Source organism: Pistacia vera, unplaced genomic scaffold (genome assembly GCF_008641045.1).
Source record: "Pistacia vera cultivar Batoury unplaced genomic scaffold, PisVer_v2 Contig1246, whole genome shotgun sequence".
In the NCBI taxonomy this organism is placed as follows: domain Eukaryota; kingdom Viridiplantae; phylum Streptophyta; class Magnoliopsida; order Sapindales; family Anacardiaceae; genus Pistacia; species Pistacia vera.
In genome coordinates, this window is record NW_022195300.1 from 71,805 (window position 1) to 91,651 (window position 19,847).

A 19,847-nucleotide genomic window follows, 5' to 3' on the forward strand; every position below is an offset into this window, starting at 1 on the left:
AAATAAAGAAAAACTAGCTATCCGTTCGAAGCAATAGACAAAACTGAGAACATTTAATCTGAAAATGTGCCCAAAATAGTATATCATCAAAACCCCAAAATTCATATAATTGATAGGAGGCATTGCAACGAATACAAAATATAAAAATAAATTAATTAATCTACAGTTACTGACTGATATACAAAATCTCCATTATATGTGTTATGCGGAACCTTAAAACAGCAGATCCAAACACTTTCCTCAACTTATATTAACAAATTTACATGTAAAAATGAAATAATTAATATAGCCCCAAAAAAAAGGGTTCCAAAATGCTTAGNCAGAGAAATAAAGAAAAACTAGCTATCCGTTCGAAGCAATAGACAAAACTGAGAACATTTAATCTGAAAATGTGCCCAAAATAGTATATCATCAAAACCCCAAAATTCATATAATTGATAGGAGGCATTGCAACGAATACATAATATAAAAATAAATTAATTAATCTACAGTTACTGACTGATATACAAAATCTCCATTATATGTGTTATGCGGAACCTTAAAACAACAGATCCAAACACTTTCCTCAACTTATATTAACAAATTTACATGTAAAAATGAAATAATTAATATAGCCCCAAAAAAAAGGGTTCCAAAATGCTTAGTATGGATGAACGTTCTTGCTCAAACCATTAACTGTGGTGAAGAAGCCAACCAGATCTTGTCGATATGGCGAATACGACTTCCGCCTATCACCTTCTCTTTTCAAGTAATGCTTCTCGTACATAGAAGACACCGTTTCCACCTTCACCTTCTTAACTTTTTCGTTTTTATTCTTTCCACTCGTTTTCTCAACCTTCGTCGTGCTCACTGAAGATTTCTCTTTCTCTGGCTTTTCACTTTTATTACTATTATTGTTATTACCGTTGTCCAAGAAAACAAACGCGTCTTTACCATCACTGCTGCTTCGAATACCGAGCTCTCGGAATCTCCAAAGTTTAGAGAAACCTGTGGAGTTGCTCTTCTTGCAAGAATCCGGTGAAGCTTCCTTCAGGGTTTTACTCGAGGACCATTCACAGAACGGACCGACCGGTTCGGCCTCCTCATTAGATCGCTCCTCGACGAAAAGTTTCCTTAACGGATGTCGTAGAGAGGAGGATGAGTCGATTTTTACATCACCGTCATTGTTAATGTAATCATAGAGCAGAGTTTGATCAAAAATCGGAAATACCGTCCGGATCTGGCCGTTAGAGAAAGCTTCATCCGCTGCAATCGGAGATTCAGGATTCACACAAACGAAAGAAAACTCCTCTTCACCTTCATCTAGTTCCAGTTCTTCTTCATTAGAGTTGATTTCTAGCCTTTCGGCGAAATCTTGAGCAAATTTGTCGGAAATATTTGTGTTTTCTCCAGCAGAAACGAGTACTTGCATTTTGTTCGGTTTTGGAGAGAGAGAAAAGCTGTTTAAGATTCTGAAGTCTTAGCAGAGCTTGTTCAATTTAACTGCCTTTTATATGCTCGGAAACAAATGGTAAAGCGCGTTATTAGGCGAAATATTGGTATTATCGGCTGATAACAAAAATATATTTTATTTGGACCTTTCAAATCTGTGGTACTTGAATGACAAGGAACACCAACACAAACACGTCAATACTTGCGCACGAAGGGCTGCCCATTCGATTTTCATTCTAGAAGGTCTCTCATCTTCTTAACCTCTGAATAGTTGAATGTCAAAGTCAATGTGATTCGTTTTGGTATGTTAGCCGTCATTATTATTATTTTATTCACTTATTTAAGGATATTTGGGATAGACATCAGGGGTGATGTAATGGCTTGGAAAGTCAATAAACTAAAACGTTGGTGAACCTAATTAAAATTCATATAATTAAGCTAACTATACCTTTCAATTAACTGAAAACGATAGAATATGTTACTTCATTAATTACCAATTTATTGGGTTGGGGTTTCCATGCTGGCAGGTGGGTGTTACCGTATTTATAGCAAATTAGTATGAGTGGTGTTTGGGTACACATACACTCATCCGTTGTTATCTTAGCGTTTCGGTGGTGGCAGCAGTCGTTGGTTGCATTTATGTTACACAAAATGCTAATAATATTCTCTCCAATTCCCATGTGTCTCATTGATTTAATCGTTATTTCATGTATATTCTCTATTTTCTTAGTTATATAATCTTTCTTTTTATATATGTGTCAAGGGAGAATCAGACTCTAAGAAATATATATATATTCTGGTATCAGCCTATATACAAACTTTATTAAATTTATATATTAATGTTAGACTTTTACCTAATGTTATTTAAAATCCATTAATGTCCTCATTGATAGGGAATTCAACCGTTATGATTAATAAAAATATATAATAGGACATTCTACAGAACTCAACTATTCAACATTTACGAAAAAAAAATTCAAATAAACTCCATTGAATATAGCAAATAATTACATAAAACTAATTTAGCTTATCTGGTTAAAAATTCAAACTTCCACAGCGCAAAGATTTTTCCGAAATAAAAAAATAGTGGTAAACTCCTAACTGAAGACTTAGAAAAAAAAAAAAAAGAAGAAAAACGTGGGCAATCGTTTTGGTAAGCCATTAACAATGAAATGATTGAGCCAGTCTATATTGTATATTGGGTGGTTATGGGTAAATGCCTAAAATAAGTCAAGTAAAAGTATTAATTATTCAAAGGTAATTTAAAATATGATAAAATAATCAAGAATGACGACGTGACTGAGTCAGCTGTGATGCAAAGACAAAGAGTTGATTGACAATTCCGATATTCTTCTAATTGTGTTTGTGTATGGAAACAAACAAGTAAAAGCTGCTATTGGCAGGTGCCAGAAATTTATCCCAACCTTCTTCACCTCATCTAGTTTTGACCTAAATCAAAAGTAAATTTGGCCGGTTACCAAATCACTAAACCAATGGACTAGCTCTGGGGAGCTCTACTTTTTCTTGGTAAAACCAAAATACTTTCATGTTAGATTGAAGCAACATAGCACGAAATTTATTATTGTTATAACGCTGACTTAAAACCAACCATTGTATTTGTTATTGGGGGCAATCCCCACAATAACCATTGGATTTAGGACACATTGGATGGTTTAAATTTGATGTACATTAACACTATGCCTTTTGAAATATAAGATGAGGTAAAAAGTTAGCATTGGATGGTAAGATCTCATGAAGTCCATTCTTTCCAATTCAAATTAAAGATGTGATTGATAGACGTATCAGAGTCCATGTTCATATTATTTTAGAACATCAATGGAAATACCATACAAACTCTTACCTTGTATCTTAAAAAAGAAAAAGACAACCAACCTAAACCTTCAAAAACACTATTAATTTTCCACCAAACAAATTGATAAGTATCCCCACTTTTAAATATATTATTTTTTATTTTGAAAATTTTAGAAAATTACTAGAAATAATATAATAATTTCTAAACATACTCATACCCTTTTTTATATTTTTGTCTTAATTTTTAACTTTTTGTTCTTACCTCGACCTTTACTCTAATTCTTCTAAATTATTGAAATAATTTTTTAATTTCAGCAATTTATTTGTTTGATGAAAATATATTACTAAACTTACGGAGAAAATAATCACACAATAGGATGAATTTGGATTTAAAGAAGAAAAAGTAAGTTTCAAATTTAAAATTGGGAAAAAAGTGTATAAACAGAAAAAAAAAAAAAATCCAATTAAGAAATTTGGTAAAAATGCTGTAAACAAAAACTTTAATTAAGTTTAAAATTAGAGAAAGTTGGTTAAAACAAAACCTAATTAATTTTGAAATTAGGAAAAAGTGGTGTAACAAAAAACCATAATTACCTAATTAGTACAGCTATTGTCGGTATTAAATGAGGTTGAAGAGATTTATTTAAGAAAAATGATATCTTACAAAGACCCATACAAAGAGGGTTACAAAGTGACATCATAAAAAAAAAAAAAAAAAAAAAAGGAAAAAACGGAAAAAAGAGAGGAGAAAAGAGAAATTATAAAAATCAAGGGTAAAAATTATCTTGTTATGTCCCTTTATATGTGTCTTTGTAAAACAGCATTGCTCTTTATTAAAAAATTTATAATAACAGTGTATTTGGTAATTAAGGATACATATAATTTAATGGGCTAAAGTCTTTCACAACATTCATATTAAAGCCCAAAATTTAGGCAGAGTTTTGATTGGGCTTATGCTTTGGGCCAGAAAAGTTGGTCAATCATGTCCCTTGTGAACACTTTGAAATAGTAGTAGTCATGATATAGTAATTACTAAATTTGATGTCAATCACAAATCGTTTCTAACATCTACACTATTTGTCAAACAAAACTTACCATAAGTTTTTCTTTACGCTTAAGATTGAAGTCCAAAAAGCCAACTTACACTTACTTTTGTAACAATAACATCAGTCATTACTTAACATGTGCATATTCTTCTTCCCCCACTGTCAGTTGCTGCTGTTGTTCAATTGAACCAACTACACAACACCAATTTCTAATTAGAAATCCCTAATTTTAACCTAATCACCTAAGAAAACCAAAGACAAGCAAACAAAAAAATGATAAAGAAGAATTTATAGGTTATCAATGAGATTGATTGATTAGTAAGACTTGAGAGACTCAAGGTATTTATCATACTTAAGTCATTGATTCGTTATAGTTTTGTATTATTTATCAAGGAGGAATCATATAATAAAAATGTTTGTTGTCACCCTCCGATCCTCAAGTTGAGTTTCGATATCAAACCTTAAAAAGTGGCAGGCTAGGCTTTTGACAAATTTCTCTAAAATACTTAAAAATTGCAGCACATCAATGGCTGCAAGTGTTCAACATTTGACAATAAACAAAAAGTCTCTCTGTACTATTATCCTTTGATTTCTACTAAGAATTTGACATGTTATTATGATAATTTATAAATACCCACCAGATAAAAGCTATCCCAATGGAAGCTTCAAACAACAAATACGATCAAATAGATAATATGAGTCAAAGAAAAGATTCCACAATCCATACCTCGTGCTTATAAAGTTTGAACACTGCCAATAAAAACTTATCCCCAGCTACTTGCTTCAAATTTTGGATAAACTGTTTAAACGTAATTTCTCCATTCTGTGATCAAACATATTTGTACAGATTAAGGTTAAAAGTAATAGAAAATGAAATTAAAAGTGAGATTACACATAATGCAGTATACATACTTGAAAATCATTATAGTGTTTGGCAATGAGAGGCGATTTAGAAGGATGTAATAGCCTTGAAACTATATCCTTTACATGTTGAATCGCTCTATCCCTTGAAGATGGTCTAATGGCATTCCCTTGAGGTCTTACGACACCTGTACATAAAAATAAAACAGAGTTCAGCAGCATATTCTAAAGCATCTCACCCAAAAGAGTTTCCAGAGAGAGCTACATACATATTACAGCGCTTAATTACCTTCACTAGAGGAAACTTTAAAACTCACAATGTAATCAAGATGGATGTGAGAGTTCATGTAACAACTCCACACAATATATTTAGTAGGCCCTACAATATTATCCACCCCAGAATCAAATTCCTTGGAACTTGGATGAATTTGTTTGGAACCAGAAGCAATCTCTTCCATCTTCCCCAATATTACGCGGCATAACAATACATGCCTTAATCCATTTTCATCCATCTCTGTCGTTAATGCGCTGTACAATCATAAAATGTTATCAGAATTATGTTCTGTTTCTTTGACAAAAAGATTGATTTAGCTGAGTTGCTGAACAAGTCAAGTAAATTAATTTGATAATTGAAACTTAATTACCTACTAAGAGAAAGTTTGAGGGGAAACAATTGAACGGCACCGCCATAGGATGAATCCTTACTACACGGGCTAAATCCATGACGGACAATTTCATTAATCTCGTCCCTCGAAGCACCGTACCAGGCTTGTAAGATATTGGCATTACCACCGCACTTCTTTGCCACGGCGTCGTAGAAAATAGTGAAAGACATCAAACGAGCTTTTCCTGTTAAGCCACAATTTGAATTTTTGTGTATAGCGACAATTCTTGTGTCGATTGCCAGCTGTCCCATGCCAAAAAGAAACGAATTCTTGACAAAGATATGCCACCAGCTTTCTTCTTCAATCTTGATCATTCCATTGTTAGTTAGAAATCCGAAAGGATTAGAAGCAGAGTTGGCGTCGTCACTCAAAGAATTCACATCTGCTATTTCCTCATAGTCGATAGGTATTGAGACTTGTTCTTGATTATTGTTAACTCTCGCCATCTGTTACACTTGTTATACAATTAGAGAAATCGAGCACTGAATGAAGAAGAAAAAGAAAAAGGGAAAATCAAGCATCTTCAAGTTGAAGAAATGTATGCTTGCTTGAAGAAGAAACCATAGAAACAAAATATCCGAAATTCTTTATGCACTGATTTAAGTATTAAATTCAATAATTATATAAAAGATTTGATAAAGTTATGGCTTTGATATTGGAATGTAATTCTGTTACCATTTTGGGGCGGTTTAGAGCTACAATGAATTACAGTTTACGTGCCGCAGTGTAGAAATGATGATTTACCGAAATATCCAAAAGGTTAATGGTTATTTATATATTTTGAAGGGCGGTTTAGGTCAGATATTGGAAATGTACATGCAATGCGATAAGTGCATGATGTATTGGATTACTTTCGGATAAAGTTATCAAAAGATATATTTACGGAAAACTCCATGTAGATCATGAATAAACAGTTAGGTTCCCCATATATGGGAAATGCAACCTTAACCTCTATTCCGTTAAAGTTAATTGAAGATAGGTAAACTTGATATTTTCACTTTTAAAGAAGGGTATTCTTGACCTTTCAACTTTTCAATAAATCCCTAGAATATTTCTCTGTTTTCCCCTTCTTTTTTTTCTTTAACCCTTTCCACTCCCACCTTCTCCCCATTTTCTTCCTTTCTCACAGTTGTTAACGGCCTAAAGGGCATATCCTATGGCCAAATTTGGCCTTTATTGACTGCTTAGAAGCTAGATATGGCCTTTATTGACTGCTTAGAAGCTAGATATGGCCTTTATCGGCATCAAGAGGCCGAACATAGGCTTTACGTCACCGATAAAGGCTAGATCTGACCTCTCAATGCCTATAGAGATAAGATTTGACTTCGAGTGGCCACGAAGAGACCTTAATTGGTGTCACCGTAAAGCCTTTATGGGTTGAGCAATTGTTGTGAGGCCTCCTGGGGCCTCAAAGGACTTTTGCGAGGCCTCCAATGGCCCTGAGCAGCTACCGCAAGGCCTTGGAGGCCTCCAGCGACACTACAAAGCCAATAGATGTGCTAATGACAATCTTTTGAGAGATGGGGGCTCTTCTGAGATTTCTTGTTGAAGGGTAGCTTATTGTTATACAATGATCCAGAGGGGTTTTAAGGAAATATATTTGTTATAAAATTATAATGGGTGCCGTTTGTTTCCCTATTTTTGCTGTATCATATTCCTGTCATTTCCAAAATACACATTTCCCTATTATGAAAATACTATTATATTTTATTTAATTACTTTTAAATCCCTTAAGTTTATTAATTTAACTAAACACCTTAAAAAGTTTAAAAATTGATAAAAATGCCCTCATCCATCCACATTTGCTAGATTTCGGCCATCACTGAGGGAAGGTGACTGGAATTTGGTATAATGGCACACTACTGGCTGGATCTAGCTGGTAGTGTACCGATATAGCCTTTTCTGACCAGATCCACTGTAGATCTGGCCGAAAAAGGCTAAATCTACTGCCAAAGATCTGACCATTGACAACCAGATCTTTGGTCGTAGCTAGTCGTCAATGACGGCAATGACCAAACACGGCCAAATCTAGCCATAAATCTAGCATTTTCTGACCAGACCCACAGTAGATCTGGCTGGAAAAGGCTATCTTGGCGCAGGGTCGGTCATATCCCGGTCGTGCGCTGATACAGCTACTCCAGCCACCCTCCGGTGGTGGTGGCTGGCTGTCGGTATTTAACGGGTAGGTGAGGGTGTTTTTATAATTTTTAATGTTTTTATTATAGGGGTGTTGAGTAAATTAACAAACTTATGGGGTGTTTTTGTTGATTTTCAAATCTTATCTCGTTATTATCACCAAACTCTTACTTTTCCGAAAATATTATCTAAAATACTAAAACAAACGCACCCAATGAATATCTGAAAGGGAATAAGCATTCTCTTGGTACATAAATCGGACATGAACCATTGAAATGGACAAGATTGTGAGCTATAATTTCATACCTTTTTATCGGTTTGCTATTGATTGTTGGAAGTGAAAATTTAATCTATTTGCTTCTTTTAATACACGTCTCTTCTTCTCTCAAATTCCATGAAACCATTTGAAATTCTGAAAATGCTCTCTCTCTCAATCGTTTCTATACATATGATAATCTTAAAATTCAACAATGTCGTCACCATTAAAAAATAAAATAAATTTGTAAATTCCAATGGCAGCTCAATGCCCTCTTGTTATAACTGGTTTATAAAGAAACAATGGTCACCAATTCATCTAATTCCTGGATTTGTGCACAAATGTTTTTGGTTACTATAAAGTACTGAAAAATTCTGATCATTCAATATCATGAAAATCAAATCTAGACTATTTGAGATGAGATGTACATAAAAATAAAATAATAAAATGAAATCATGTAATGAGAATTTGAAATTTATTACTAACTGTTAAAGGGTAAATTTAGTTAACATGGATAGATTTGGCAATTAGTAGAGTTGATCGATCTCATAGAGGGTCAGTATTAAGGGTTTTTCATAATTTTGTAAGATTTTGGTAATCGAAATGTTTAGGTCAGTTTACGTATACCTCAACTAATCTTGGAGTCTGTTGAACACCTTACTAAATCCTAAAAAACTAGTTAAATCACAATGTTATTGTGATAGGTGACCTTAAATTTTGAATCCAGAAACTCAAGTAAGGAGCAAACCTTCTTAAATGTCAAGCTAATCCCTTAGGGTTTTAATATTTTTAAGGAGATTTTTGATAGTTTTTAAACAGAATAGATTAATTAACTAAACAGTCTTAGACGAATAAAAATGAAATAGAGGAGGGAAAAGGTATAGGAAAAACTTAAACAGAAAGAAGAGATAGTTTAACTTTATAGCCCAATCTGATGTGGCAAAACGGAAGCGGGTAAAGGGCTTTTATTAACCCGAAAGGAGTTGTACTAAGAAGATGATGCGCGGTAACCCGAAATTGAAGGAGAGAGAGGTAGTTAAGTAACGGAAATCCTGCCAGCAAGTGATAAAGAGGATGAAATAAAACATATAAACCTCAAAATTAAACAAAGGATTGAGAAATTGTAGGGTGGTTGTTTATTGCTCTGTACTTACCTACGTCTCTCTCCCTACGCGTACGTCGTGGTGCCAAGGTTCTCAGACAAATAAAAAATGGTTACCCATTTCCTCCATTGTCACCCTTCATAGCTTCTCCGTTTCCCAACATCCAGGTTCCATTCTTTCATTCAATTCCACATTGATTTATAGTTTGTTTTTACAGTCATTTTCAAGCAACACAAACAAATCTTTCCCTTTTTTATATTGTGATACTACAACCAGGAGGAAGGACAGCTTGAAAAACAAAAGATTGAACTTGTGAAGAAGGAAGATTAAAAAACGAGAAGGAGAATAATGTCAAACTCGGCGGGAGCGCCGGGTCCTCCATCAAATAATTCAACATCTCAGGGAGATAACTCACCGCCTACCCCGCTTGCAGATTCAGAAACATCATCTGAGCAGGCGAATGCGCCTCCGCCGGCCAATAATAACAATAATAATAGTACTAGTTCTAACAATAACAGTAATAATAATAATAATAATAATAATAATAACAACAATTCTACCGCATCGTCACCACCACCGAGCCCAAGTTCTCCGCCACCTTCATCGCCACCTCCTGAAAAAAATAGCAGTCCTCCACCAGATCAGTCACCACCTCCTAATAAGTCCTCACCTCCACCATCTTCACCACCGCCATCATCACCACCACCGTCTTCACCACCGCCATCGTCATCATCATCATCATCACCACCGTCTTCACCACAAAATTCTCCTCCTCCTAGTTCACAAAAATCCCCACCTCCTTCATCCGATCAAGCATCTCCTCCTCCTTCATCTTCATTTCCATCTCCATCTTCATCTCCTCCTCCTCCTGAGGAAAAAAAATCACCAACAAATCCGACCCCACCAAATGGAGTTGCTGAATCTGGAGGGGCTAAATGGAGTCCACCACCAGCACATACTACCCCTACGCCTCCATCTTCATCAACTACTCCTGGAATCACTCCACCGCCCACTAATTCATCATCAACAGCACGTGGTCCTCTAACATCATCCAGCTCTCCTAATACTAAAACCCCACCAGGATCACCCTCACCCACTAATTCTTCTTCCAGTTCCAGGACAGTAAGCACCCCTTCATCGACATCCAGTTCATCATCAACGAGTACAGTTAATCAAAGCACTATTGTTGGTGCAACAGTAGCCGGTGTGTTTGTGGTCGCATTTATTGCCTTATTTTTTGTGGTGAGGCGGAAGAAAAGGGGACGAGACACCTATGCCAGCCATTACATGCCTCCTCCTAGTAACTTTCCTGAAAAATCAGGTAAAATATGGGCCTGTTTTCGACGTTTTTATTGCTGTATGATATGGTCTAATCGATTTTTTTCCTTTAATACTTCTCGTGTAGACGGATATTACTATAGTCAGCCATACATGATGGCACATTCTGGAGCAATGGATCCCTACTATGGTAACCAAGCTCAGCCATCTCCAGTAGGAAGCTACGGAAGTCAAAGAGGAACTAGTTACCCTGGAGGGGGATCAGACTCTGGTGTCATAGGCGGATCCAAGAGCTTTTTCACCTATGAAGAAGTGATGGAAATAACAAATGGATTCGCCCGTGAAAGTGTTATTGGCGAGGGAGGCTTTGGATGTGTTTATAAGGGGAAACTGCCAGAAGGGAAAGAGGTGGCCGTCAAGCAACTCAAGGCAGGTAGTGGACAGGGGGAGAGAGAATTCAGGGCTGAAGTTGATATTATCAGTCGTGTTCATCATCGTCATCTAGTGTCTTTGGTGGGTTATTGCATTGCTGATCGTAATAGATTGCTTATCTATGAGTTTGTTCCGAATAACACTTTAGAGCATCATTTGCATGGTAACACAGTCTTTTCAACCTATCAAATTTGCTGTTCTCATATTATATAACCAGCTAAGTTAGATATTGATTTGTGTTACCAGGTGAAACTGTGCTGGATTGGAGCAAAAGAGTCAAGATTGCTATAGGGGCCGCAAAGGGTTTGGCATATTTACATGAAGATTGTATGTCTCTCTGTGCCTTCTCTGCTGTGGCTTATGATTCTATGTTTTCTATTTTATAGCAATGTCTAATTCCATGTTATTCATTCTTTCTGACTCGCCAAATTATTCCCCACTCCATAAATCATGTAGTAATGAAACTAGTCTTTTTCTTTCTATGCTTGGCTCTGTTAATCCTTTGGTGGTGGGTCAATTGATGACAGATAGTTGAATATTAGGCATAATTGTTGCCTCCAGTTTAATTTCCTAAAATTAGCTTTACTTTTCAGGAAAAAGGACAAATAAAACATGAAGTCATCTTTAAAAGTTTCAAGTTTGAGTTAAACATAAGTTCAATATCTAAACCACCAAATTATATTCAATTGATTTGTAGGTCATCCAAAAATCATTCATAGGGACATTAAGTCAGCAAACATTCTGTTGGATGATGATTTTGAAGCACAGGTTAGTGTTCTCTTCACTTTCTACGCTTCTTAAGATGTTTCTTCTGTTTTAAGAATTTCTAAATTATAATGTGAGAATTGCTTCAAATACAGGTTGCAGACTTTGGACTTGCCAAACTAAACGACACTACTCAGACCCATGTCTCAACTAGAGTAATGGGGACGTTCGGGTAGGTTTAAATTGTAGATTATAGGTCTTCTGTTTATTTGATGTCCTCTTCCTTCTGTTTTGGGGCACTTGGAGCTTTTTGCAAGCGCTAATAACTAGTACCTGCAATGTCAATAAATATAATTAATGGTAATCGTAATTTTATATGGGTTTCAGGTATTTAGCACCAGAGTACGCATCAAGTGGAAAGCTGACTGATAGATCAGATGTATACTCATTTGGAGTTGTTCTTCTGGAACTTTTAACTGGGCGTAAGCCAGTTGATCCAACTCAACCTCTGGGGGATGAGAGTTTAGTTGAATGGGTACGAATTATTTGTTTCTTTCATCATCTCAAAAGAAGTTCTTGTTGATTGTTTTTGGTTCTCCACAGGACTTATATTTAGAATCTAGAATGATGGTTATATTTTAGTTTTATTCATTTATGACAATGTGTTGTGATGACTTTGGCAGGCTCGTCCTGTACTTATGCGGGCCCTTGAAACCGGTGATTTTGGTGAATTAGTTGATCCAAGGCTTGAAAAACATTATGTGGAGGCTGAAGTGTTCAGAATGACTGAGGCAGCTGCTGCATGTGTTCGCCATTCTGCTCCAAAGAGGCCCCGCATGGCTCAGGTGGGTCTCTCAGTGTGTTTGTTGATCTGTCTTTGTTTCTGCCATTCTTATTATGTTATGCTGAATGGCAATAGAGGTTTGAGCATTGGTTTTACAACTACTTTCTTTCTTTGTCTATCCTCTTCTAGGTTGTGAGAGCATTGGACAGTGAAGGAGAAATGTCGGATCTAAGCAATGGGGTGAAATATGGTCAGAGCACTGTTTACGATTCCGGTCAATACAATCAAGACATTATGATGTTCAGGAAAATGGCACTTGGAGGTGGAGACAGTTCTGAATTCAGTGGAGAATACTCTACCAGGGAAATGTCACATGGAACCGTAAATTCAGTCAAGTCCGGAAACAATTCAAGTGATTACACCAGTGGTGAGTCGGAAACTCGGGCCATGAACAATACTGGAGAGCATAAATATAGTGGACCTCAGGGGCGCTATAGTCGCCGGCTTTAATTCTAAGGAATTTCCTGATGTGTCACCAGCTAAATTCCACTTCCGACTTCACATATACTGGCTGGGAAAGGCCGTATCTGATTGAGCTGCCTTTGCTTGACTTGGTCCGAATTAATTAGCGTGTACAACAAATCTATTTTCATGTGAAATAGTGATGCATTCTTTAGCTCCTTCAAATGATTTAGCAGAGTATCGGGAAGCTTTTAAAGTGTGAGTTCAAATCTTGTTTTTTTGGGTGATTAAATCTTATTGGCGTTAGACAGGTCGTTCCGTTTGAATGACTTCTTGAAAAATTTCTGACTGATGTAAAGTTTGATTTTATAGCAACATGAAACTATATACATATATTACTCCATATGTTTTCTTTTTTACTTTATTTTATTTTATCCATTTCTTTTAGGCATATAGCAGTAGAAATTCTTCCCCCATACATCTGTTTTATCAGCAACAAGTTTGCATTCTCATATTATGGTAAAAAAGCAAAAAAGGAAATCTCGCAAGACTGATTAATATTGAAATTGCTCAAGTTTCATATACATAAAAAGCCATTGAAGAAAATGAAACTGTCGTATTAGTTCAGACTGAGAATGCCTTGAACTTTTGTATAAATGAAAGGATAACAACATACCAAATCCAGTTAGTGAAATTAAACCCTTAAAGAAACCAACAGAAGAAAAAAAACCCTACTAAAGTTCGTAGATATTCAAACATCATAGCTGTTGGAGGCTTGTGAAACATAAGAACACAATGTTAATTGAATGGAGAAGCCCTCAATTTTCCTAGAACCTCTGAACCCTTTACTTTATATCTACTAGCTGATTTGTCTGCCCTGTTAGCTCGATCAATGAGTCTCTCAACTTCTTCAGTGGAATTTCCCTCTTATGTGCCTTTACAGAAAATAAGAAAAAAAAAAAAAAAAGAAAAAAAAAGATGTTATTATATATATTCGACAAAGATCTAATGATCTATAAAAGCGTAAGCACATCCACTGAGCTATCCTGTATTACCTCAACCCTGAGAATGTTCAGGACCTTGCCATTAGATGTGGTAACATTGGCATCAACTACTTGAAGATCTAAAAAATTTATAGCTTTCATCAACTTCGCAAATCCACCTTGCTTCTGATCACATAACAACTTTATCAAGAAATCTCTTTTGCTGATATGGTTCACTTCTATTTGCACCTAGAAAATATTCATTGCATAAATTAAATAATAAGAACATAAGGAGAGCTGCAAGAACAATGACAGCAGTTAAATTTGAGGTTCTGCAAGTTGTACTTGATACCTCTGTCTTTCTGTTTTCGCCACAGCAGGAGGAATTTTTATTGTGCTCAATAGGAGACATGTTTGTGGTGCCTTCACGCAACGCATCTAATTTTGAAGGCTTAATTTCTGCATTCTCCTTATGACAGTCCTGTTCATCAATTTCCTTGAGCTCATCTTGGAGGTTCTTAATCTCCTGCAGCAACTCCTTTATATATTCAATTGCATCTCCCAGAATAGAAATTTTGTCCATCTACAAGAATTCATTCGCCACATAATGTTAAAAGATAAACAATAAGAAAGAATCAATATTTATTATCTTATTTTTGACAAATTTTAACCTTGGATATGTTGGGGACTAAAGCGCGTAAAGCTAAGAGTCCATCGTTAATCCTGTTCCTCCTCTTCCTTTCTGTGATAAGATTCTTGGAATGGCAGTGTTCCCTCCCTGGCTTCCGGATAGCTCCCTCAATACCTTTCAGAGCCTTTTTGTCACAACCCAGTACTAACCCTGTTTGCTCTTTTAAGACATTGTTGTCGTACTTGGATTTTTTATGGCTAGAAGATTTCTTAATTGACTGCTGCAGGTGCCCATTTAGAGGAGCATAGCCATAATTTGAGTCAAATAATGGATTTTCATTTGAAGCATTGTAACTACTGGATGATCCTTCATAGCTAAGATGGGTACTAAATTGGGTTACTCGGGGAAGAACATGTATCCTCGGAATGAAAGTTAACAAATGAAGTGGAAGAGGGCAAGTTTGTGAGTTCTCTTCCAGCAAAGGATCAAAACTTTCATTAAGATCCACATTCGTATAGCTTCCTGCACTCAAGACTTGTTCTGTGGAGAAATTACAGTGAGCTATTATTAACTCTAGGAACTTCGGATCTTCAGGTATCTGAAAATAGGAATTATAGTTTCATTAGTTGAGAATAATAAATATGTCAGTCACACAGTTGGAAATAGTAATAACCCAAACAAAATCTTACGTTTTTGGCAGCAAAGAGCTCAATAAGACCACCAAAAACTGGGACAAAAACTCGGGTTCCAATTGATTCCTGCCAAACTAACAATCATCATAATCAAAACAAATTAAATTGATAATAGCAAATTCTTTTACCACAGATTGCAAACTCCATATAATTTTTCTTTGTATCAGGCCAATTACCCCAAATGCTAAATTGAATGAATGTGTCATTAACAAACTTAAATCCATAATTCCAAGGCTCTGTGTGTGTCCTGTTGGTGATAAAATATGACCAAATTAAGAGATGAATTTCGTATATATAAAGAGCTCACATGTGATGGAATTGAGTCCGAGGCATGGGCATGGCTAAGCCACCTGGGTTTTTTTGCTGTCACCATCTCACCATGGATCCTGGTTTCATTCCCATATAAAAAATAAAAAGTAAATAAAAGTTTTCTCAGTATATTACGGTTAAGAAACAGTGAAAGATGAAGAAAGAAAGTGATATACCCAGAATAAAGAGGCACGAAAGAAGGTAAAAGGGCAAGAGCCTCGCAAGCCTTAGTCCTTACAGGATGCTTAAAGTGAACATCCCTGCAAAGAGGAACCTCTACTTCTCTTTCCTCTTTAACATTTACATTAACATAACTACCACCTCCTCCACTGCAACAGCAACCCATCCATTCAATGAACCTACAAAATTACCATTTCATTAATTAAAAGAGTTTGAAACCAGTCTAATCGTAAGTACCACACAAATCAAATACCTTGAAGGATCATCACCCAACTTCCATACAACACAGTAGTCCCAAGCCTTTGAAACAACAAAAGGCCTGAGCCACTCCTCTGCTGTCTCCAAATGTCGCATGTTTTAGAATAAATTTGAAATTGTTTAGGAAGAATGTGTTCCTCTGTTTCCATTAAAAAGAAAAGTAGATGAGCATTATGGTAGCAGACAAGTGTAACAAACTTAGGCAGAGTGAGGTAGAGTATCATCTTAGCAGTAACAAATCTTCGACAGCTGATATCTGCAACGCTCTGAGCTTGCAGTTTTTTGACTGATTACTTTTTGCCAGAGTCGGTTAAAAAATTGCTCCATTGATAGCTATCCGTAACTGAAGGAATATGAAGCTTGTCACACTCTCTATTGTTGTGGGTTCGATGCACGCTCCAGGATTCGTCTCTTGAATTTGCTGGTAATAAAGGTGGATGTGTTGTGGAGTGGTTGGAAATGTTGTATTAACAAATACGGTAAAATCTGGTATGTGCAATGATACAAAATTACTATGTGAAATGGTCTTGCACTTGGTATCTGTGTCTTTCCCAACTACTGTAATTGGTTTATTATTTAATGTTTTGTTTTGTTGTTCATATCGGCTAACTTCATAGTTTATAGTTTATAGAGTGGAAGGGGGCCGGCTTTTAAGAATCATCACTTCATTCACATCCATCTTAAGTTGACGGGCTGGGTGTAACATTTGGGCTTCACAAATTTGGCACATGAAAAAACGATTTGGTTCATTAAATGTTGTATCAGTGTTATATTATTAGGAGAATAAATTATTTTGAAGATTACTCGAAATATTTAAGAAAATTTATTTGGTTAGATTAGAATAAATTGGTAAGTATATTATATAGATTACTAAGTTGCCTTTCTATTTTAATAATATAATATTATTATTATTTTTTTAAACCCTGCATTTGTTAATTTAGCTAAACATTCTCACAATAAAAAGTTTAAAAATTAACTAAAACACCCAAACCACCCAAGAGGATAGTCGATTGTCGACCACCACCGTCGAACGTCAGTCGGTAGTCACCGGAACGGTGCACGACCGGCTAGATCTAGCTAGTCATGAGCTGATATGGCCGTTTCTCACTAGATCTACAACCATAATCTAGCCATTAACATTCAAATTTTGATCGTTATTAACGGCCAGATCAGTGCACGACTAGCCAGATCCGATTGGTCATGCGCCGTTTTGGCCACGGTGGCTAGTGGCCAACGGTGGTTGCTGGCGGGTGGTGGTGGTCTTGGGTGGCCTGTAATTTATTTTAAATACAAGGGAATTACTGTTAAAAAACTTAATTAATTAGGGGTAAAATTTTAATGACAGGTTCATGCAAATTAATTCCAAAATAAAGGCTTTTTTGTCCAAAAAATTTATTAATAATGAGGCGTTTGGATCATATAATGTTTTATTATAGGGGGATGTTATATTAACGAAAAGATAGATCACCTTGAGGATTACTGGGAATGTTTAGGAAATGTATTTGGTTGGTTTAAATAAATTGGTAAATAATATGTTTGGTTGGGAGGATAAATGGGTAGGTATATTATATAGATTACTAAATTGTCGTCTTTTTTAAATATTAATATAAAATTTTTTTTGAATATTTTTTTAACCCCATACATTTGAAATTTTACTAAAACACCCCAGTCATATAATACTTTAATTTATAACAAAATCACCCCACCCACCACTAGCAATCGACGAGATGGCGCATGAGTGGCTGTATATGGCTGATTGTGCCAAATATTTGGCTGTGAAACAGCCAAATTTGGCCGTTTCTGGCCATGGATCTATGATCCATGGCTGGAAAAGGCCTTGCCGGTACACGACCGCCCAGATCCCATTGCTCATGCGCCATTACGTTGATTGATGCCAACGGTCGGCTATGATGAGTAATGGTCGGCGGTGGTCTTGGGTGGCTAGAGATATTTTGTTAACTTTTAAATTTTTTTGTGGCTGAGGTGTTTTAGCTAATTTCTCAAATATAGGGGGGTTGGGCTAATTTTTATTTGGTAGACATTTGAGGACAATTGTATCCAAAATGGTATTTAATTAAGGGCAAAATAGGTATAAAAATCAGATTATTCGGTAATCTTTTAATAACACCCCTTGGGGAGGTTATTGGATTACTCCTTACATTACCAACAATAAATAATATTTACAATAAAAGATACCTGTAATATTTTATTGCTTACAAACTAAATACCGAAATTTTGCAAAATAAACGAAGATTACCTCTGTTATCTTATATGCCCCCGATCCAAACGTGCACCCTAAGGGATAAAATTGTAACAAAATTAACATTACTAAGTAATCTTACCATACCTAAGAAAATAGAAGTAATTAGATTACCATCTATATAACTAACAGTAATTATTATTGGTTTTGAAAGATTATCGAAATTTTATATTGCTTGATAACCAAACGTGATAAACTTTCAGTAATAAGGGATAACCCGCAACCAAATAAGAACAACCGGATCTTCGTAGGTATCATTGAATGACAATATTCTTACTGCCTGGTTAAGGAATTGCATGTTATGCAAGAGGCTTAGAAATGAGCAGTAAGTAATTGACTAATACTTTTAAGCAATAACATTCTCTGCATCTCAACCTTACAATATATCATAAGATATAATGAATACGATGTCAGAGTATCATAATCAATAAATAATTACATAATACAAACATAAATAGCAGCTTAAAAATGAGTTATACAATAACTACTTCTGATCTGAGGAGGTCAAATCTCGTACTAAAGCTAGCTCCTCATTTGGTTCCATTTATTGTTTATACACCGCCAACTTTGGGTTCAAACTTGAGGTCTCCATTTCCAAACTGTTTGAAACCTCTGGTTTGTCCATTCCCAGCAGGTTTCGAAGCTGCAATATTCTTATCGAACCCAAACTCTATGTCTCTTTCCCTTTCTCTGGGACGAAAGCCGTGGCTTTGCTGCTTCGAGATCGAGTGCTGGAAATCCATGTTCCCCGCTTGGCCTTGTCGGGGGTGAGAGTTGTGGCTTTGTTTGTGGGGTTTGTGTTTCTGATTGCGTCGGTTGCAGAGACGTCCGAGACAGCAAGCTATAGCTGATATAACAACAATAACAGCCAGGACGATGAACACCGTCCCAAACGATCCATCTGACGAGTGGGATGACGGGGAATTGGGCGGTGGTCTTGTGACAGTGTTTGGGTAAACGACGCCGCCGGCGGGCTGTTGTGGCTGAGATGACATGGACATGTTTTAGATTGGTTGATAGAGTGGAAATGGTGGAGGCGGGTTTTAGTAAGAATAGTCTGCAGCTCTTGTTCTTTGAGTGCAGAGAAAGAGAGGGTTTGGGAAAAACTCATGAAACAAGTAAGAGTTGCCTCCAAGGAGAAGTTATGTATAATGGGGTTTAAGTTTCGAGTGTGAGCAATAGGGTTATTTTTCAATTCAAAAAAGGAAGGAAGGTTCTTTAATAAAGAGATAACTAAAGATTATTCCTTGTCTTGTTTTCTGAGGAAGAAGCGGCACTTGCATTTGCTTTGTATGGAGAGAAAGTAAGATTTTGGGGCCTTTGGACACGCATTATTTCATGGCCCTCAATAAAAAGCAAAGTTTTAGTTTTAGGTACAACTACAAATTACGAGGCACTCTCATCCAATCATTTGAATGGAGGAATGGTCTGTGCAAAGAGAAATCATGCACACAATCATATAAATCTGTCGCCAGTTCAAAACATCTTGTGGATTCAAAACTAATCTATGGCTAATAATGTTCACAGGAGTTGGCAGAATATGGTTGATTAAACAATAGAAAC

General features: G+C 36.0%; 5 protein-coding genes across 7 annotated transcripts; 1 reads left to right on the top strand and 4 right to left on the bottom strand.

Moving 5' to 3' along the window:
* Window positions 1–75: 75 nt before the first annotated feature.
* On the bottom strand, window positions 76–1,483 carry LOC116118954. 2 transcript variants are annotated; one of them, XR_004126252.1, is made up of 2 exons: window positions 585–1,483; window positions 76–259 (listed from the first exon to the last, which is right to left on the bottom strand). XR_004126252.1 is itself a non-coding variant. In XM_031404914.1 (1 exon), the coding sequence occupies exon 1, from the start codon at window positions 1,409–1,411 to the stop codon at window positions 641–643; it is 771 nt and encodes a 256-aa protein (XP_031260774.1). In that variant the 5' UTR covers window positions 1,412–1,483; the 3' UTR covers window positions 456–640. The 2 variants fall into 2 exon arrangements, 1 of the variants encoding a protein (XP_031260774.1); XM_031404914.1 differs by lacking the exon at window positions 76–259 and having other exon boundaries at window positions 456–1,483.
* A 3,347-nt stretch (window positions 1,484–4,830) lies between these two features.
* Window positions 4,831–6,398, bottom strand: LOC116119054 (probable inactive poly [ADP-ribose] polymerase SRO2). Its single transcript, XM_031405016.1, has 4 exons — window positions 5,795–6,398; window positions 5,440–5,678; window positions 5,202–5,338; window positions 4,831–5,112 (listed from the first exon to the last, which is right to left on the bottom strand). Exons 1-4 carry the CDS (start codon window positions 6,259–6,261, stop codon window positions 4,990–4,992), a joined length of 966 nt encoding a protein of 321 aa, XP_031260876.1. The 5' UTR covers window positions 6,262–6,398; the 3' UTR covers window positions 4,831–4,989.
* Window positions 6,399–9,658: 3,260 nt separating this feature from the next.
* On the top strand, window positions 9,659–13,019 carry LOC116118864 (proline-rich receptor-like protein kinase PERK13). Its single transcript, XM_031404828.1, has 9 exons — window positions 9,659–9,782; window positions 9,867–10,631; window positions 10,716–11,183; window positions 11,267–11,347; window positions 11,718–11,788; window positions 11,881–11,957; window positions 12,113–12,260; window positions 12,409–12,570; window positions 12,699–13,019. The coding sequence occupies exons 1-9, from the start codon at window positions 9,659–9,661 to the stop codon at window positions 13,017–13,019; spliced, it is 2,217 nt and encodes a 738-aa protein (XP_031260688.1).
* A 552-nt stretch (window positions 13,020–13,571) lies between these two features.
* On the bottom strand, window positions 13,572–16,302 carry LOC116119040 (transcription factor bHLH90). Of its 2 annotated transcripts, none has more exons than XM_031405006.1 (8): window positions 16,020–16,302; window positions 15,763–15,945; window positions 15,585–15,663; window positions 15,275–15,343; window positions 14,626–15,183; window positions 14,307–14,480; window positions 14,027–14,203; window positions 13,572–13,906 (listed from the first exon to the last, which is right to left on the bottom strand). In XM_031405006.1, the coding sequence occupies exons 1-8, from the start codon at window positions 16,118–16,120 to the stop codon at window positions 13,817–13,819; spliced, it is 1,431 nt and encodes a 476-aa protein (XP_031260866.1). In that variant the 5' UTR covers window positions 16,121–16,302; the 3' UTR covers window positions 13,572–13,816. The 2 variants fall into 2 exon arrangements, with proteins under 2 accessions (XP_031260866.1, XP_031260860.1); XM_031405000.1 differs by having other exon boundaries at window positions 14,307–14,537.
* A 2,533-nt stretch (window positions 16,303–18,835) lies between these two features.
* On the bottom strand, window positions 18,836–19,285 carry LOC116118875. Its single transcript, XM_031404833.1, has one exon. The coding sequence runs from the start codon at window positions 19,283–19,285 to the stop codon at window positions 18,836–18,838; it is 450 nt and encodes a 149-aa protein (XP_031260693.1).
* Between the last annotated feature and the right edge of the window lie 562 nt (window positions 19,286–19,847).

Excerpts from the sequence above, each read along its gene's own strand:
- LOC116118954 (XM_031404914.1), bottom strand. The coding sequence starts at position 1,411 with ATGCAAGTACTCGTTTCTGCTGGAGAAAACACAAATATTTCCGACAAA.
- LOC116119054 (XM_031405016.1), bottom strand. The coding sequence starts at position 6,261 with ATGGCGAGAGTTAACAATAATCAAGAACAAGTCTCAATACCTATCGAC. Across the intron at positions 5,339-5,439 it reads TAAAGTTTCCTCTAGTGAAG|GTGTCGTAAGACCTCAAGGG; the intron begins GTAATTAAGCGC and ends TTTTATGTACAG. Across the intron at positions 5,113-5,201 it reads AACACTATAATGATTTTCAA|AATGGAGAAATTACGTTTAA; the intron begins GTATGTATACTG and ends GTTTGATCACAG.
- LOC116118864 (XM_031404828.1), top strand. The coding sequence starts at position 9,659 with ATGTCAAACTCGGCGGGAGCGCCGGGTCCTCCATCAAATAATTCAACA. Across the intron at positions 10,632-10,715 it reads TAACTTTCCTGAAAAATCAG|ACGGATATTACTATAGTCAG; the intron begins GTAAAATATGGG and ends CTTCTCGTGTAG. Across the intron at positions 11,958-12,112 it reads AGAGTAATGGGGACGTTCGG|GTATTTAGCACCAGAGTACG; the intron begins GTAGGTTTAAAT and ends TATGGGTTTCAG.
- LOC116119040 (XM_031405000.1), bottom strand. The coding sequence starts at position 16,120 with ATGCGACATTTGGAGACAGCAGAGGAGTGGCTCAGGCCTTTTGTTGTT. Across the intron at positions 14,538-14,625 it reads TAGTCCCCAACATATCCAAG|ATGGACAAAATTTCTATTCT; the intron begins GTTAAAATTTGT and ends GAATTCTTGTAG. Across the intron at positions 14,204-14,306 it reads GCGAAAACAGAAAGACAGAG|GTGCAAATAGAAGTGAACCA; the intron begins GTATCAAGTACA and ends AATATTTTCTAG.
- LOC116118875 (XM_031404833.1), bottom strand. The coding sequence starts at position 19,285 with ATGTCCATGTCATCTCAGCCACAACAGCCCGCCGGCGGCGTCGTTTAC.